At 34.2% G+C, this 21,089-nt stretch overlaps 1 protein-coding gene across 3 annotated transcripts in view; it reads left to right on the plus strand.

Annotated features, from left to right (window-relative positions):
• The window catches only part of LOC145261253 (sodium-coupled monocarboxylate transporter 1-like), a 179,360-nt gene that overhangs the window by 22,729 nt on the left and 135,542 nt on the right, over positions 1–21,089 (plus strand). Inside the window, exon 1 of one of the 3 annotated variants that reach the window (XM_080119649.1) lies at positions 5,158–5,511. The exons of the other annotated variants lie outside the window; for them this stretch is intronic. Within the exon in view, the coding sequence (XP_079975775.1) occupies positions 5,173–5,511 (339 nt within the window). The 5' untranslated portion in view covers positions 5,158–5,172. Of the gene's footprint in view, positions 1–5,157; positions 5,512–21,089 lie in introns of those variants that run through there. 3 annotated transcript variants of the gene reach the window in all.

Genomic DNA, 21,089 nt, shown 5'->3' on the forward strand with positions numbered 1-21,089 from the left:
ACCTTTATGCCATACTTTGTCGAAGGCCTTTGATATGTCAAGAGCAATTGCCCTAGAAATGAAGCCTTTGTCAAGAGATTCAGTAATCCTGTGGAATATAACCGTCGGTAGATCTTGCAGAGCGGAAACCATATTGTGTGTCACTAAGAAGGTTATTCCTGCTGAGGTGGTTGACTATTTCTCTATTTAATATGGATTCCAGCAACTTACTCATAACACACAGGAGACTTATTGGTCTGTACTGAGAAGGAGATTACTTATCACCTGAATTCTTAAATACAGGGCAAACTGATGAGGTCTTCCAGGGAGTCGGAAAGCACTTCCCCTTAAGGCAGCGCTTTAACAGTTTCGTAAGTATGGGAGCAAGTTCTGGTTGAAACCTTTTTAACACTATAATTGGGATGCCATCAGGGCCAGTTGCTTTACTGGAATCTAGGTTCTTGATTAGCTTGGCGACCTCATGCGCGGATATTTGTATGTTACCTAGCTTGTTCTGTGTTATAGGAGGAAATATGGGGAGTTGATGGGCTTCGTCGCATAGGGTAGAATTAGCTGCAAAGTTCTTTGCAAATAGTTTGGCCTTGTCTGACGCTGACGAGATGACCTCTGGTCCATTGATAATGGTTGGGATAGAATGCACACTTCAGTTCAGGATCCTATTTGTTATTTGCCAAAACTGGTGGGAACCAAGCCGCTGATCAGCTACCTTGGATTTAACAGACTGTGCATATAGCTCTCTTGCATTTTTTATTACTCTTTTACAGTGGTTGCTGGCAGTCCTGAAAGCAGCTTTAGTGCATCTATTACGTTGGTAGCTATGGAAAAAGTGATTTCTGTGCGCGATAGCAGCAGCACATTCTGGGGAGAACCATGGCTGGCTGTTAGGTTTTTGTTGGAATTTTTTAGATGGTATGAATTGGTCTATGCCTACAATTAACCATTCGGTCAGATCTGATACTATAGACGACACTTCCTTTTTAAACATGGAGTGCAGAGGTAAATCAGATATGAATGTACGGAAGCTATCCCAGTCAGCCATAGAGTATCGGTATACAGTACGGTGGAGGGGTACGTCTGGGGGGCTTCTTACATTTCATTTTTATCTTAACTGATACGACGGAGTGGTCGGAGGATCCTAGAGGAGAATGAACGGAACATGAGCATAGCTCAGGGGAAGTTGACAGAAAAAGGTCTAGAAGGCTTGCATATTGACCGGGTGTATTGGGCACACAGGTGGGTTCACGAACAATCTGAGTGAGGTCATAAGCAATGGCAAAATCATGACAAAACCTCCCCTCATCATCTGTCTTATTTGAATGGGTCAGCCATTCCACGTTATGGACGTTGAAGTCACCACAGATGTGGATGTTAGCCGAGGGATGTGAAGATAGTATGTGGTCTATTTTCTCAGATATGCTCTTAAAGATAGTAACTCCGCTGTTGTGGGGTCTATAGAGGGCAAATATAAATGCAGTGGTGTTAGCAATTGCAACCCTGAAGCACATATAGGGTAAATTAGGATCTTCTCTAGAGATATCCCTGCCACACGGGAAGCCATCCTTAATGTAGGCACATATTCCATGCCCATGGCGATCTTGTGTGTCAGATTTAGCTGTTAAATTAGAGTATCCGTTAATTATGAACTCATCTAGGGAAGATTAGAAATAATATGTCCGGTTTCGTCTCCTGTAATTGGGTTTCAACCTCTAGAAGGTTGGAACGTAGACCCCTGATGTTGGAGAAGGAGACCTGGTAGTAGGGGTCTACGTTGGAAGATGGGGTTCTAGGTTTAATAGAGTTTTTATTCTGGAGATATTTCATGTTGAGGTTTTGGGATTTGTGGAATAGGTCGGCATACTTGGTTAGACCAGTACAGAGAGGGAAAGTAAGAAAGAAAAAGACAGGAAATTTTTTTTTGTAGCACACGAAAAGGTAAAGCCGTAACAATTACCCACTAGTATGGCATCGAGAGGCCCCACCAGGGACTACTGCATGGTCCAGATCCACTCACTAAATGGCAATACAGCAGTCCCAGTACGTTGCGCCTGCTGATAGGACAGCCTCTTTAGTGGTTAATCCAAGGTTCGGGTCCCTGACTATCAGGCGGATAACGTCAGCCCAGACAAAACGTTTACCTCCAGCACCCTTACTAGTGACATGGCCACAAGGACAGACAGAAAAATTTCCGACATCTCAAACTACTGGTCAGCAAGTACTACCGACCTTTAAGCAGCTTTTTCTTCACCCTTTGCCAGAAAAATCACTCATTGAATGAGGACTGAATGACAAAATAGGAGAAGCGAGAGTTACTGGAGCTGCCGATAACACATCCACTGTATTATCTACTCTCCATTTAAAAAAAAAGGGGGGGAGGAGGGGAATGGGTACAAGTGACTTATTTATATCTAAGTAGTAAGTCCGGTGCTAAATTAACAATTCAAGACACTTGATGATAATATCCCCTCCGATATTAATGGGTGGAAGTTTGTCGTTATCTATCGAGTTTGAATCATTAGAGTTTCACCTTATGATTAATTAAAATCCAATAATTAATTATTATCAATTTGTAAAGTCGGCTTAATATTAATTTACATTCGAGTTTAGATAATTATTCAAGGTTTTACTTTAGGAGGTTCGTTTTCATGAGTAACTGTTTCTTTGCACTGTATTATATTTCGAATGTACTTGAACATAAGGCTAACTATATTAGATGGTTTGATTGGCCAGCAAAGAAAGCAAACATTTTCAATACATGCAAGCTTGCAGTAATAGTATATATAAGCTTGATATAGATATTTAAAACAGTCCTAATTATCGGACTTGAAACCGACGATACCAATGACTTGTCTCATCTAACAACTTTCTGTACACAAAAAATCGATTTCTTTTTCCAAAAAAATCTAATCATATATATATATATATATATATATATATATATATATATATATATATATATATATATATATATATATATTATATTATATGAATACCTAAAACACTCCTAATTATCGGCCTTGAAACAGACGGTACCAATGACTTATCTAACAATTTTCTGTACACAAAATACAATATATATATATATATATATATATATATATATATATAGTTGTATGTGTATATGTATGTATATACATGTGACTGGGGACCACTAGAAAATCGTGTACTCCCATTGATCTTCCTCCTTTAGAGGAAACCGTTCAAACCCGCATAGGCTTAGTATCGTTTCCATATATGTGTATATATGCGTGTATAAATATGTGTATATACATGTATATGAACATATATGTATATATGTATATATATATATATATAGACACACACACATATATATATATATATTTTCAATTTGTATTTACATGAGCAGTAATTTGTTGCTACACAGTCATGAGCATGTTTCGATCTTCTAGTATTTAGTAACTAGGGAATTCTTAAGTCAATAACGTTTATATTCAAAAGCGGATTATGGGTATATATATATATATATATATATATATATATATATATATGTGTGTATATATATATTTATGTGTATACATATATGTGTATATGTATATTTGTGTGTGTGTGTGTATATGTGAATTGGGGTGGAGAGGGCTCCCGTAAGCCGTGGTGAAGGCAACCTTTCTAGGAGAAGCAAATCTCTGATTTAAAAAACCATAAAGCGGGAGACCAGTACTCGCATTAAGCTGGTCTGCAGTTTAATTTGTTGCTGGCTATCTTGCTCTTGCTTGTTGCTGGATCTCAACATTTTGAACCGAGAGAGAGACTTAGCTGTCGTACAAAGCTAAGACTCTTTAACATCATCTTTGTATAGATACTCCCTCAGGCATTTGGGCTCATGGATTTTAAATGTCTGAGGGAGTGGCACTCGTCTGACAAGACGTTGCAATCATCATCATCATATGTATAGAATTAAAAAAAAACTCTCCCTATCTGCCGGTCTGTCTGTCTCCATATTTTCAAACTCTTTCCCGAAACTAAAAGTCACAGAGCGGCCCTAGAGACCTCAAATTATTGGATTTTTAATAGATCGTTCTTTTATGGGTCTTAAACCGGTTAAAAAAATCGTATTTAATATTCGAAAATGGTTCAAAATTTTTTATACATTCATCTTAGCTTTTTATTAATCAGTTCATGTGCGTGTCATTTCGATACAGTGCTAACGTCACCAGTTTTAGATGATAAAATTTTGCTTTCGGTTTCGATTCTAGCTGATGGCACTCAAATACATTTTTTACGCTTGAAATCATGACTATAATCATACATACGAAATTAAATAAAATTATTATATTTAAGCGTATTGTTCGATGCGGAAAAGCCGGGACACCCCCCTCACTCTAGTGTATATATATATGTATGTGTATAATATATGTGTGTATATATGTATGTATATATACGTATGTATATATATGTATGTTTATATATGTATGCATATGTATATATACGTCTGTATATATATAAATATATATGTATGTATATGTATATATACATATGTATATATATGTATATATATGTATGCATATGTATATATATATACATACGTATGCATACATATGTATGCATATGTACATATATATATAAATATATGTATGTATATGTATATATACGTCTGTATATATATATATATAAATATATATGTATGTATATGTATATATACACATGTATATATATATGTATGCATATGTATATATATATATATATATATATATATATATATACGTATGCATACATATGTATGCACATATATATATATATATAAACACTAATACACGCATACACACAAAACGCCCCCCACCCACCCACACACTCTCTCTCTCACACACACATGTTCACACACATTTACACATGGCGATTGCTTGTATGGTTTCAGGTGATGGTTATACGTGGGGCATTATTTTTCTCTCTTCATAAAAGAACAAACCGATCCCCTCTTCTGCACACAGCTTGTGATTCAGCATTGTGAAGGTGACACGAAAACGACTGTCCTAAGGTTTCCACCTTCATCATGTCAGGTGTTGTATTGTGCTGACAAATATCGTTTCCATATCTTTACGTAATTTGTTCTTTGCTGTATAAAAAGACAACGTCACATTTTAACACATAATCACTATATAAAACACACACGCTAAATCAGAATTTGCCTACTTTCGTTATAAATCAAGAAACAAAAACATGAGTATTTCCGTTTTCGGTGTTGTCGACTATGTCGTTTTTCTGTTGGTCTTGCTGATTTCCCTGGGCATCGGTGTCTATTACACCTACTCGGAGAAAGGCGCGAAATCCACGACGCATTTCCTGATGGGAGACGGCAAGATGAGACTGTTTCCAGTTTCTATATCTATTCTCGTCTCGTTAGTTTCCGCCATTGCAATTCTGGGTCTCCCAGCCGAGATCTACATGCGCGGAACCATGTTCTTCTACCTAGCTTTTGCAATAGTATTTGGATCCTTGTTGTCCTCGTGTACCTTCGTTCCTCTCATTTATCCGCTGAGATTAACTAACTGTTACGAGGTAAGTAATCATTTCACACAATTTAATCCAACAAGTAAGTCAGCACGGTCTTAAAAGGAAATAAGCAAGACGGGGAAAAGTTCAGAATAGTTAACACCTAAGAAGTCGTACTCTCAAACTGCAATAAATAATTTATATAAATTGCATAAATACTTAGGTAAATATATAAATGACAAATAACAAATAATTTATGTAAAACGCATTAGAATAAAATCTTCTATCCAAACCGACTTGTATGAATGCGTGGAAAGTAAATAAATATACAATTTAGATCTACAAAACGTTCTCGCGAATTCTGTAGATAATTTTATTCTAATTCGTTTCATATAAATTATGTATTGTTATTATTTTTTGCTTTACGATTTCTCGGGTGTTAACTATTCTGTCGTTTTTCCCTATACACTATATTACCATTTGCATTCTTGTTTTCTTTATTCTATGCAGTCCACATTTTAATTGCTTATGGGGAAAATAAGTTTAGAATTAATTATAGAGTGATTTCCCTTGATTTATTAAGGCCCTCGATTTAAACTCATCGAAAAAAAAAACAAAGAAAGAAAGAAACAAAAAACAAATACATTTATTTTCTCTAAAGTATAAACGATCTTTCGACTTATCAAAAAGCCTTCCTCAGGTTCTGATCTTTAAATGAAAATCATGTAAATGTTTTAAATGTAAACAATTAAATGATAATAAAATCCTTCCTAGATAGCAATCCGTGGAGGTGTTAGTAACGGTTGGTTTGAATGTCTTGTGTCACACGTAGCTGCGTGTTATGGGCTAATAAGAAAAGTATTGGCATTTTGAAAACATCGTTTCGTATTTGAATTATATTATAGAAATTAAAAAGCCACATAATGAAGTGCTATATATTTTTTTGTTTCTCCAAAAAAAAAAAAAAAAAAGAAAATTATTTATTTATCTTAAAGAATAAACAGCTTTCGACTAATAAAAAGTCTTCATCGGATTTTTACATTTTTTAAAACATCTTTCCCCTCGAAGGACTTCAAGTATCATTTTGGAGTTTTTTTTTGAAAGTATATCTTTGTTCTATCTATCTATCTATCTATCTATCTATATATATATATATATATATATATATATATAGTAATTTATAAAATATATATGGCGATTAAGCTACACTGAATATTCTGCGTTTCATCCAACTATAGGATTCGTCAGGCTTATGCGCATAAGCCTGACGAATCCTATAGTTGGATGAAACGCAGAATATTCAGTGTAGCTTAATCGCCATATATATTTTATAAATTACTAACTAGCTCTACCTACGTATTGAGCACTTTTGAAGTAAATACTTAAAGTTTAAGCATAAATCTATACTTTCGTATATTAAATTTATGTGAATAAATGAAGTAGTTATATATATATATATATATATATATATATATATATATATGTGTGTGTGTGTGTGTGTGTGTGTGTGTGTGTGTGAATGGAAATGTATAAAAAAGAATACGAAAAGTATAAAAGCTTATAAGTTTTCTTAATTCGTTTTCAATTGGTGACGTGCAGGAATACAAAATAATATTATGAAAAAAAAATTAAAAAACTTTTTTTACAGGTACATATTTTCGACCGATCCTTCAGTCTTATATATATATATATATATATATATATATATATATATATATATATATATAGCAAATGAATACCTAAATGAATAGAAAAAACGGGTTTTAAATATAAATATCATGACACAAAACCCCCAAAATTCTATATATATCTATAAGAGAGCGAAAAAGATATATAGAAAAAAGACATATGCACACACACACACACACACACACACACACACACACACACACACACACACACACACACACACACACACACACACACATACGCACACACAAAGAGAAGAAGAAAGAAAGAAGAGATATGCAGAGATATTCAGAGAGAGTGAGAGAGAGAGTCGCTGAGAGATATTGAAAGAAGAGATATGTAGATAGAGACAGAAGAAGAGAGGTAGACAGATATACTAGTTTCTTTTCATTGCCTTTTATGCACTTTAAGTAAGTAATACGGTACGGTTAGCATAAAAATAAGTAGGGCAAAAACACATATATATTAGTGGCCTGGCAAGGCCGCAGAGGAGACAAGCAGCAGCAGCAGCAAAAAAAAAAAAATATAAATCAAAGAAAAATTCATCCAAAAGCAGTAAAATTGAAGCTAACCTTCCAAGATACTATACGAGTATAAATATGTCCCCCCCACACACATATTAAACAATGGAGTCTTCCGTCGATTTCGACGTATGAGGTCTTGTCACAACAAATATGTTGCTCGGAAATCCACACAGATAATTTGTTTATAGTGGTGAAGGCTTTGTGTAGAACCAACCACGCTGCTATATATATTATTCCTTAATTGGAATTCATTTTTGAGATGAGCATTATATATATTAATTTATTTTTATTTCGGACTATTATTCTCATCTTTATTAGTTGTTGTTTTTCATCTTTTATTGGTTTGTTTATTCACAACGTTTCAGCCAACTATTCCTCTGGCCTTCGTCAGGTGGTAACCGCGACGGATAGGAACTTCGAATCTCCTAACTGCATTCTCAGCCATCACTGCCATCCGTAGTTGTTGTCGTCTCATCACATTTTTGGCCAATTAACCTCTGGGGCCCGTGGCGCAGTTGATAGAGACGTTGAATCTCCACAGTTCCAGATGAACATTGCCTGAAGATAGCGGTTTCAATCCCACCCAAAGCGTGCCAGAGGTTTACTTGGTCAAAAATGTGGTGAGACGACAACAACTACGGATGGCAGTGATGGCTGAGAATGCAGTTAGGAGATTCGAAGTTCCTATCCGTCGCGGTTACCACCTGACGAAGGCCAGAGGAATAGTTGGCCGAAACGTTGTGAATAAACAAACGAATAAAAGATGAAAAACAACAACTAATAAAAATGAGAATAGTAGTCCGAAACAAAAATAAATTAATATAAAACCACACTGCTACTGGCCAGGCTCAACGTTGTTTAACTTCGGTGATCTGGTGAGAACAGGTGCGTCAACGTGTGTATATATATATATATATATATATATATATATATATATATATATATATATATATATATATATATATATGCATTTAAAAATTTTTTTTTATTCAATTTTCACCCCAAACAAGGCACAGTGCCACTTTGAAGCAGGAGGCTACTATTAGGGAATTAATTAGCGGGGTCATTATGAAGGGAGAAGAGTAGAAAGATGTTTGTCAACATTACACTTGAACTTCTGCATATCATTGCAGTTGGGAAAGCAGAATCCCGAAAGGGAGTTCCAAAGACCCGCAGTTCTGGGGAAGAAACTATTGGAGTAAAAGGCTTTCTTGCACCTAGGGATCTCTACTGTAAAGGGATGAGACTTAGTAGCTTGTCAGGTTTGTCGGGGGTAGTTACGTCGGGGAGGTACAAGTGTTTGCAGTTCGTCAGAGCATTCACCATTAAAGTATTTGTAGAACAGGCAGAGGGATGCAACATCTCGTCGATGGGACAGAGGTTGAAGCCTAGATGACAGTTCAGGACCTATCAGGTTGGCGACTCTTTTTTGAACCCTGTCCAGGAGCGAGAGACAAGCAGCAGATGCACCAGCCCAGATGTGACAACAGTACTCCATACATGGGCGAATGGTTGCCTTATAGAGGTATAGGATACTGGCAGGCGTAAGTAGTTTTCTAGCACGGTAGAGGGAGCCAACCTTCCTTGCAGCAGCCTTGGCAATGCTCTCAATGTATCTATTCCAGTTCACATTCCCTGTAAACGTTAGGCCGAGGAGTTTAAAAGAATATTAGCCAAAAGTAGGAAATGTTTGTCGGAGCATAAGAGGCAAACTTCAAAGCTGTGTAAATCAGGAAGGAAAACAGTTTGAGCACTTGCATTGATCACTAGGGCTGTGACAAGAGAATATTATTATCATTGTCTTGACTTTCGAGTATATATCCGACACAGTTAGACACAGTTAGACACAGTTAATCAATCGAGAACCACATAACTGTCTAAAAATATATAAGAAACTAACTGTACCTGGCCACGCGTTGCTGTGGCTCAGTTTGTTAAAATGGAACACATTCTTCAAGAAAAATTGCATTTTATATTGTTTATTTATTTTTATTATATTTTGCATTTTTTGTTATCAAGAAAAGTTGTTTTCCTCACCAAAAAGATTATTTTTTTTTACCATAAATTGTTAGGTGAAAGATTTTCTTTTTCAGGAAAACTTGCACTTTTTTTTTAAAAAGAAAGTTGGCAGTGAACGTTTCTTTTTGAAAACGGAATTTTTATTATAAAAAGAACAGATGAATGATTTATATGAACACTGTAAATAATTAGGTGAAAGTAGAGAAAAGTTTGATCTTTTTTTTCAAGAGAATGTACAAATTATTTTTTGTCAACAGATGTTAAGAAAATAAACAGAAAATATACTCCCATCATTAATTAATCGATTAATTAATTATGCAAAAACATAAATAAAATGTTGATTTAGTGTTTCAACATTTGAACAACGCTCGGTTGAATCCGGTGATTGCCGAATGAACCCTAACCATAATTGGAATGCGGGGGGGGGGGGCGGGCGGGTCAAATTCTGCATGAGTACCAATCTTTTTAATTTCGTCTTTTGTTCAATTTTGTGGAGTGGGCTATCAGCGATTGAAAACTAACAAATTTAACCAAAATGCAAAAAAGTCAACAATTAAATAAGTTTAAAAATTGCTCAGCTTCTAATACAAATCCTAGTAAATCAATCCCCCTTATTGGAAACACTCAAGGGAAGGACGAAACCAAATTATTGCCAGTATGTTTGGGAGAGGTTCTATTTTTACTTTTTTTTTCAATATTTTAAGCAGATTTGACACTCAGCTACCAGATTTTTATGGGTCTCTCGGTTTTTAATATAATATAAGCAGATCTAGATGTTTATAATTTACGATAAAACTTCCTGAGTATGCGCTGTTTTACGGTTGTTGTAAAAATAGAAGGGAAAATTAAATTTCGCTCCATTTTAATCTTTTTTTTTAATTGTGCCCCCCCAAACGAATATAATCAAAAGAATAACATTCAACAATTGTACTTTATATATATAAAACACAAAATATTAAAATAAAAGTTATTAAGGAAAGGGAAATAATTCCATCTTTAAACGAAAAATGTCAGTTTGTATATCTTTGTGCTATTTTTTACATAAGTCCAACAACCGTGAAGCAGAGCATTCTATGCAAATTTTACCTAACTTAGTGTATTAATGTTATTTTTTAAAGTAAAAATAATATTTAGGTTTGGATATAAATTCCTAAACTCATTTCACACTAAATAATTTAGGTGACTGAAATAGGAATCTAATTGAATTTTTAATTTCCTGAAAAAGATGATCCCCAATGAAAAAGATGATCCCCAATGGTCGATTTGCTGCTAATATCCATTTTTTAGGTACGGGCAAAAATTAATGAAGAGTAGGGGGACCTAGTTTTGAAAACCGATTTATCATAATTTTTTTGTATGTTTCCGACAACTTTTTGATTGTATTTGAAAGATTAAGGACTAAACTTAATTTCCCAAAGGTAAAAATATTTGTACACGTGAAAAAAAAGTTATAAAAAGTATTTGTACACGTGAAAAAAAAGTTATAAAAAATGTTTTCACGGCGAGCTTACCAATTCAGCTAAATTTTGAAGTTAAATAAAGTCATTGTAAAAGATAAATATTAGTTTTTCAAAGATAATTAGTAAAGTAAAATCCTAAGATATTGAATTAAATATTAAAAAAAAACCCACCTTGTTTGTGCTAAAAATAGCTGAATTAGCCCCACAACAGAGTGATTTTTGCCGTTCGCATAAGCACAGGAAACCGTACTTTTGGGAATACGGAATATACAGAGGCCCAAAATCTGAGACAGTCGAAAAGCTGTCTGAGAATGATGTCATAAAAGGAATGAGGGGTGCTGTTTTTTTTTTTTTTACCCAGACGGGCATCCCCATTTCTATTGTAAATGTTTGTATAAATTTTACCATTTTTTAATTTAATTATTTTTCTATGTTCCTGTTTTTAAATTAATTTTGGCAGAGTTGTACAACCATAATCCCCATGCGAATTTCTATACTGATAGGTTTTTTGAATTTTTTTCACTGGATTATTATTGATTGGACACTAATTAACCAGATTATGAAAAAAAAAAAAATTGAAAAAAAAAAAACATTATTTCAACATTTGAAAGTGGTGCTCACATTTTAGTTACCACGTTCTGGTAAATCATGTTGACGAAGCAATGTATCGGGAGGCGTACGGGATCGAAAATTATTAAACATTTCTCCAGCGTGTTACTGAAATTTATAATAATTAAAAAAAAAAGGTTTTGAAAAAATAAACAACAACAAAAAACAAAAACCTCACCTTTAATAAAAACAGATAAATTATTGTAAAAAACACCCACAAACTCACCTTTCATAAAACAAATTATCAAAAAAAAGCACCCACAAACTGACTTTTAACTAAATAAGTTAATAAAAACAAACAAAACAAAAAACAAACTCGAAACTTTATTTTCATAAAAACAGTAAAAGAAAGTCATGTTCATTCTATTTTTTTTCTTTGAGAAACAAATATATTTCTGACTTACCAATGCGATAGAGGCTCATATTATTTTTACTTTCTATGATTTTGATATACCTCGTTTTTATTGGTTACAAAATGGGTGACTGATTTATCATAACGTTGTAACTAAAAAGTGAGCAGCCCTTTCAAATGTCGAAATAATGATTTTTTTCATTTTTTTTAATAATCTGGTTAATTAGTGTCAATAATAATCTAATGAAAAAATTTCAAAAATCCTATCAGTATGGAAATTACGCATGGGGTGATGGTTGTTCAACTCCACCTTAATTTTTTTTAATTACTGGCCAATATTATATAAAAATTATGTTACGCCGAAAGTTTCACATTCTTGTGAGCAAGGAAATTATTAAACTCTTGCATATAAAAATTCTGAGAAGTCTGTAATTTAAAAAAAAAAGTAGAAATATTTTTTGTATTATAATGTTTTTTTGTAAAAATATTAAATAAACAATGCTTAATTCAATGATAATATCGGTAATTCGAAAACTTCATTTTCTTCGAGTTATATCGAATTCATTAATACAGACTTCAGAGGCTTTTTGTGATTTTCCTGTAAACATTATTTTATTTTTTTTTGTAACAAATTACGATGCTTATATAAAAAAAACCAAAAATAAATTCTTGCGTTTTTTATTTACTACTAAAAACCATAACTTTAGTAAAGGTATTTTCTGTTTAAACAAAATAATACATTTTCACTTACATTTAAATAAAAAATAATTCCGCGATCATTATTTGATAAATACTGAAAATTTCATTAAAACTGGTTAATTTCCTGATTTTTAGTGGATTTTTAAGAAAAGCGAGGGGTCAAAATGTTTATACATCGCCATTCATTTTGCCCGTAGGAAAGCGACCACATGTGGTTAATTTAAATTAAATTTCAATCACATGGTTACATTATAAATAATCACGTGATTAAATCCAGTTAAAATTTACCGATTAGTATTTGATATTTTTAAAAATTATTTCATACAAAATGATAAAAATTTGTTTAGCGAGACCACGGAAATGATGTCACGTGACAGCAGGCGGCCATAAATAATATTTCTCCAAATAAAAAAATGCAACATCGGAAGAAAAAAAAGCACCTATCTATTAAAGAAAAATTAAATATAATGTTATAATTAAAAAGCGATATATAAAAACACGCATGGGTACAGTAAGCATATTATACCAAAATGTCGAAGCAATCGGTTCAGTGGTTATTTAGAATACTAATAACGAACGAACCAAGAATTATATTTTTTTATATATAGATTAACTGATATATACTCGAGAGTCAAAATAATAAACAAAGTATCGCTTACCATAGCCCTAGTAATTGCATGTAGTTATACGTTTACGTGATCTCTTAATAAATGTTTTTTTACTGTCCACCTACTTTTGGCTTACCCTGTATATATACATATAATTTATTATTATTTCTGGTATATACATGTATCTTCTAGTGACCTGATCATAAAATACGCTTAAACGTCTGTTATAAACTTGGAATGATGTAGAAAAATACAATAAAACGAACACAAAAATGTGCAAGTCGTTCGACTAACCGACAAACAAGCGTTGTTGGTTCTCCAGATCTAGACCTTGCATTCCGGTATTTATTGTATAGTAGTCTGGATGCCCGGCTTTGCCCGGATGTTTGGAGGTGTGTGTTGAGTCAAAAAAAAAAAAAAAAAACTCGTAATAAGCAGGCAGATTAGGGTTAGGTTAACCGCGAAGGAGAAAAAGAACGTAAAAAAAAAAAACAACAGAAAAAAACGTGACGTCTTTGCTGCTGCGCCCATCGTCAAACCGGAAGTGACGAAGGTTAAATTAAGACTAGTCAATCGAAAAGAGGGGGTGACTTTTGAAAATATCGACAAAAAAAGCGACCCCTCCTTAAAGGAAAGTGCCAATTTAAGGATGAACGAATTAATGTTTTTAACCAATTTTTCGATGTTTGTCGTCCGAAGGGTCGAGCTCCAAAACGATACCAATCTCATGACAATCCATCGCATCTGTCGAAAGTTTTAGGCAGACACACACATACATACATACATACATACATACATACATACATACATACATTTAAACAGACAGGTGAGATTTATTTTATAGACTAGCCTCGGTGCCCGGCGTTTAGCAAAAAAAAAAAAAAAAAAAAAATGGTAGTATGCAGGCAGGCAGGCTCGAACCCGTACCGCGAAAAAGGAAAAGAACGTAAAAAACAAAACAAAACAAAAAAACGTGACGTCTTTGGTGTTGCGCCCATCGCCAAACCGTAAGCATACATACATATATACATACATACATACATACATACATACATACATACATACATTTAAACAGACAGGTGAGATTTATATTATAGATGGATCAATCAATGCGTAAGTAACGCAGGTAATTCCGTCATAACAATATATTTTAGTTTATATAGATTTTGTATTCATTATTATAGTGTAATACTCTATTTATTATTATCTTCTACCTAATATCTATTATTGATTTCATAAGTAAAAATAAAATGAATTGTGCGCTATAAGTTAGAATCGAAAACAAAACATGCAGCTCTGCAGACATATTCGTTACCGTCTGAGTTAAGTTCACACGAATATAAAACCTTAAAAAATAACGTTGTTAAAGGTATAAATGTATATTTGCGCATGCGTAGAAAAACACTTAAAGTTGACTTACGCCTGCCAAATTCCAATTAGCAGCTATTTTTACCGGCTGATAAATATATTTTTAAAATTTATACTGATTTCATATTTATTATTATAGAGCCAATTTTTTGTTGGTTATTATGTTGTACCAGTTATATAACAGTGTCCACCGACGAAGCTCGGTCGTAAAATCTGTTTAAAAATGATATTTCAACCAATGCAAATTTCGTATTTATTATTGATAATAATATCGTACTTAATATATAGTAGTTATTTCAAAAGTTAAAAGAAAATGACTTGGGTACCATCAGCTAAAATCGAAACCAAAACATATAGCTTTCCAGCCTTTTTTATTATATTTGAGCCATGTCCGTAAAAACTTAAAAAATACGAAGAATATGAAGAAATACAGAAGAGACGTTGCGAGCCTATCCTTGTTTTATCGTTATTTCCATGGCAGGTTCTCGTCTGAACTCCAATCTTTGGTCCCCCTCGCCAATCTTTTACGAAAAACACCCGTCTAGCTGAAACCACTGTCAAAAATTTTCCCCACTCTTTATCTGTGCCTAAATCAAAACGTAGATTCCATGAACAAAGGTTCTTTCTTAGAAGTGCACGCCTGTGGAACTCTGTTCCGTCTGCCTGCTTCCCACCTGACTACAAACTGGATGTCTTCAAGTCCAACCTAAACAAATTCCTAATGAACCGCCCCCTTAAGTAAACACTTCATTAAATCTCCACACTAACGTACTGTACTTGCAATAATCCTTATCCCTGAGTGGCTTTCGGGCCTTGATAAGTGGTGACCACTGTGTAAAAAAAAAAAAGAACTTTGTGTGTGTGTGTGTGTGTGTGTGAGTTCGTTCTCTGTAGATTTTAAAATGGCTGAGCTGATTTGTTAAAAAAAAATCACACAAACGTACTTGGTGTGTCTGGAAGTGTTCTTACGTAGGTTTTCTATTAAAGTGCGTCTGATAAATATCGATAATCGAAAAAAAAATCCGATCAAAGAAGAAAGTTCGATTTTGACCAAAGTCAACACTGACCCTAACATCACAATGCACTTGAGAAGTTTTATCACCACACAAGCAGAAAGGATCATCAGTTAGACACATCTGAACTCTGGATTCGCAACCCGAGCCTCTTGCATGCGAGGCGAGCACTCTACTAACTGAGCAAACGCGTCACACACAAGAATAGTTATTAACTAACACAGATCAAACGAACCGTGGCGAAAATCCGACAGTGGAATGAACCTACTTTCGTCTCCAACATAGAATGTGATCATCGCAACCAGCTACAATCCAAGCCGATGTCTCACAAGTAAGAATTTTTATACTCGCTAAGAATGTCATCATGACAAGCGGTTCACTTGATCTGTGTTAGTTCATAGATATTCTTGTGTGTGACGCGTTTGCTCAGTTGGTAGAGTGCCCGCCTCGCATGCAAAGGAGGGCGAAACTCGAGTCTCGGACTTCCGGTTTATTGGCTGTCATAGCTCTTGTGAGCTGCGACGTTGTCTAGCTGTTGAAATAATTATATATTCTCTCACATTCTGAAGGTTTTATATATATATATATATATATATATATATATATATATATATATATATATATATATATATATATATATATATATATATATATATATATAGTGTATTTCGGGAGCATGTTTTAATTTAGGCATTGCTGAAGAGCACATATATATGACAAAGACATTTTATGTTATATATTACAAGGACTTTAAAAAAAATATTAAAATAACTTTTCATTTCATAAATAACAAAGACTTTTTTATTTTGTATATTACAAAGACTTTCTTATGTGATATATTACAAGTTTTCTTTTATAAATTACAAGGACATTTTTAGTTAATATATTGGAAAGACTTATTCATATATTACAAAGACGTTGTGTTTAATACTAGCATGCTGCCCGGAATTGCCCGGTCGTAAATACGCTTACGTATGATATTTGAATTTATGCAGAGTTGATATTTATTTTTATAGAACCAATCCTCTATTGATTATTATATTGTACCCAATAGGGTGTTGTTTGAGCAAAAAACAAAAAGAAAAAAAAAAAAAAAGAAAAAAAAGGAGTGGTAAGGAGGCTCGAACCCGTAACACGCCAGGGGAAAAAAAGTTAAAAAACAAACAAACTGTTTTATTCTTTTAAGCGACGTTATGAACGCGCGGGTTGAATGACTTGCAAAAAATATTAACGAAAAAATCGACCCTCTCCGTGGAAAACTGCCCACTTTAGGGTGAAGGAATTAATGTTTCTGGCCAATTTTTAGACATACAAACTTTCATACATACATACATACATACATACATACATACATACATGATGATTGCAACGTCTTGTCAGACGAGTGCCACTCCCTCAGACATTTAAAGCCCGAGCCCGAAAATGACTTCCATCGCCACAGGACCATTTTTATAGACAAATGCCTGAGGGAGTATCTATACATAGATGATGTTACAGAGACTTAGCTTTGTACGACAGCTAAGTTTCTCTCTCGGTTCAAAATGTTCAGATCCAGCAACAAGCAAGAGCAAGATAGCCACCAACAAGTTAAACTGCAGACCAGTTTAATGCGGATACTGGTCTTCCGCTTTATGGTTTTTTAAATCAGAGATTTGCTTCTCCTAGAAAGGTTGCCTTCACCACGGCTTACGGGAGTCCTCTCCACCCCAGCACACACATACATACACACAAACATACGTGGTGCTAGTTGGCCGTTGACCCCCAAAAAGGGTTAATTCTCCCTTTGGAAGGTGTTGTTTTTAATCCTTCAGGGAGACTAGCCACCCTCCTCACCAAACAAGTCCGGTGGGGGAACCAGTTTAGTCGCCGGTGACCCGACCATGAGTCAGGTAGTACTGGGTTACATGGTACCAGTAGCATATGACATGACCTGACATACATACATACATACATACATACATACATAATGGCATCAACTTCGTTTTCGAACATTGCCATCACTTGATATAGCACAAAAAAGATATACAGAAACACGAAAACAAATCAGTGATGGTCCGCACGAATGTGGCTTTTAAGTCCTGCCAAATTCTGGCATTCTTTGGCACACACTGTGCAGACATGTGCGCCACTAGCAGCACCATCTTGATGGCCACTTCTATGTATAATCAAATGCTGCTTCAAACCACCTGCTGTTTTGTACGTCCGCCCGCAGTTGACACAGGTTAGATCTGGCAACACGACTGCTTTGTGGCTAACATACATACATACATACAGACATACATTTAAACAGACAGGTGAGATTTATATTATAGACTATCATTTTATACCGTTTCACTGGAAACAAATACTTATTCCCTTAGCAATTACAAGAAGCCTCTCCAACCAGCGATATCCATGACAAATAACACCCTACCTGAGAATTCTTCCCCCAAACTCATCGGTTTAAGATTCACGGGCAATATGAACTGGAATAAATATATTGACTACTCACACCTGAGAGTATCTTATACCTTTACAAGGCCACCATTCGCCCATGCATAGAGTATTGTTGCCACATCTGGGCTGGTACATCTACCATTTGTCTCTCCCGCATGGATTGGGTCCAAAAAAGAGTCTTTAATCTAATAGGTCCCACCTTGTCAACTAAACTCCAACCCCTGTCCCATCGCTGCAATGTTGCAATTCTGTGCCTGTTTACAAATATTTTAATAGAATGTGCTCTGATCAACTCGTCGCCCTTGTGCCCCCTCGATGTACATATCCTCGACAAACCCGCAACAAAATCACACCCCTTCACTGTTGAGGTCCCTAAATGCCAGAAAGCTTTTTACTCTAATAGCTTCTTCACTCAAACAGCCGGACTTGGGAATTCCCTTCCTGCTACCTGTTTCCCTTACTGTACTGACATGCAGAAGTTTAAAAGTAACGTAAAAACCAACATCTTGTTAATCTTTCCTAGGCCTGGTCCCAAATAGTAGCCCCTTACGTTCAAGTGGCGATATGCCTTGTTTGGTGTGAACGTGAGTAAAAAAAGTGTTGTATTATGAAAGCATAATTTTGTATTTTGAAAACATGATTTTGTGTCATAAAACATGATTTTGTATTTTGAAAACATGATTTTGTGTCATAAAACATGATTTTGTATTTTTAAAACATAATTTTGTGTCATAAAACATGATTTTGTATTTTGAAAACATGATTTTGTGTTATAAAACATGATTTTGTATTTTGAAAACATGATTTTGTGTCATAAAACATGATTTTGTATTTTTAAAACATCATTTTGTGTCATAAAACATGATTTTGTATTTTGAAAACATGATTTTGTGTCATAAAACATGATTTTGTATTTTTAAAACATCATTTTGTGTCATAAAACATGATTTTGTATTTTGAAAACATGATTTTGTGTCATAAAACATGATTTTGTATTTTTAAAACATCATTTTGTGTCATAAAACATGATTTTGTATTTTGAAAACATGATTTTGTGTCATAAAACATGATTTTGTATTTTTAAAACATGATTTTTAATCATAAAACATGATTTTGTATCATAAAGCATGATCCGTAAAAAATGACTTTGTATCATGAAACATGATTTTGTATTTTGAAAACATTATTTTGTGGCATAAGAGTTATTGTACCTCAATGAAAACATAATTTTGTATTTTAAAAACATGATTTTGTATTTTAAAACATGATTTTGTATCGTAAACCATGATTCTATGTCGTAAGAATGATTTTGTATCATGAAACATGAGTTTGTATTTTTAAAACATGCTTTTGAATCATAAAACATGATTTTTTGTTTTGAAAACAATAGAAAATTTAAATAAGCGTACACAGTGTCATTACTTTTTAAAAAACAAAATTAAGAAAATAACATGGTCACTTTTGTCTCCCGATCTTCGTATGGATCAGCATCTGAGGATAGTTTATCTTATTCTGTACTTATTTACCTGCATCCCCACAAGGGCAACATTAAACACAAGGTTGGTTTTTAATGTAAGGGAAATCCAGCTCCCTAAAAAGGGTACACTACATTGGAACATAAATGAAAATTACTTCAGTTTAGAAAAATTTTAATACACTTATTACAGCGTAGACCAAGTACAGTATAATAACAGGTACTACACTTTCTTCTTAGCCAAAAGGCCAAGAAAGAATTTTATCTTAATTTGTTGTTCACGTTAGTTTTTCTGTATCCTTTTTCTATAAAGAGTCCGTTTCAAAACTCTATAGTAAAATTTTTTCTATGGATGAGACAGGATTGTCAGTTCACGTAAATCATCACTTCGCCATTGCCACATCCTTCATTACGTTTTTTTTCAAAAAATGTTTTTTCGCCGTTTACCTGGCAAAATAATTAATCCTTATCCTTGAATGGCATTTAGATCTTGATAAATGATGACTCTTTTGTAAAAAATTGATGCTATAAGTGCTGGATCGTAGGTTGTATAAGGGGTTAGACCTATACATTACAGTGCCACCCAATTGAGACTGTAATGTATAGTTTTAAATAATTTTAACAATAGGTAGTAGGTATGAAATATCAGGTTGACAAGAAAGTTCTGTCGGTTTTTAACTTTTAAATTTATATGAACATCTCTCGACTCACACAAAAAATCTTTGATCGAAATAAACACCATCGGAATCAACACCCTTTTGCTAACGCCAGTAACGTAAAAATTCTTGCGTTGTGGTGGCGATGAAGTTGCTGAAGCGTTTTTGATATATTTCTCACGCAGAAAGTTATTGAGGTACTTGAAAAAGAGGTAGTCAGTAGGTGAGAGGTTTGGAGAGTATGGCGGATGAGGCAGAGTTTCGTAGCCCAATTCGTTCAACTTCTGCAGGGTCGGTTTAGCAACGTACGGTTTATCATTGTCGTGGAGGGAAATTGGGTCTTTTCTGTTGACTAATGCTGGGTGTTGTTGTCGAAGTTTTTGACGCATTTCATCCATTTTGTTGACAATAGTCCGATTTTAATGGTTTCGCCTGAATTAAAAAAAACTGTAACGGATGAGACTGGTCGCAAACGGCCAAACAGTCAGCATGACCTTCTTTTGATGCAACTCTGGCTTCGGAAAATGCTGTGGAACTTCTTCGGCGTCTAACAACCGAGTTGGTCGTCGTCTGTTGGCGTAAAGAATGTACTTTCCATCGTAAGTCACAACGCGGCCGAGAAACGTGTTGTTGTTGTTGCAGAAAAAAATGGAAGATAACACTTTGTAATGGCGTTTCTTTTGGCTGTCGTTCATTACGGGAGGCACTCATTTACAAATATTTTTTTTTGTCTTTTC

The sequence above is a fragment of the Euprymna scolopes genome, chromosome 37, assembly GCF_053919585.1.
Source record: "Euprymna scolopes isolate OS-2025 chromosome 37, ASM5391958v1, whole genome shotgun sequence".
NCBI lineage: Eukaryota > Metazoa > Mollusca > Cephalopoda > Sepiida > Sepiolidae > Euprymna > Euprymna scolopes.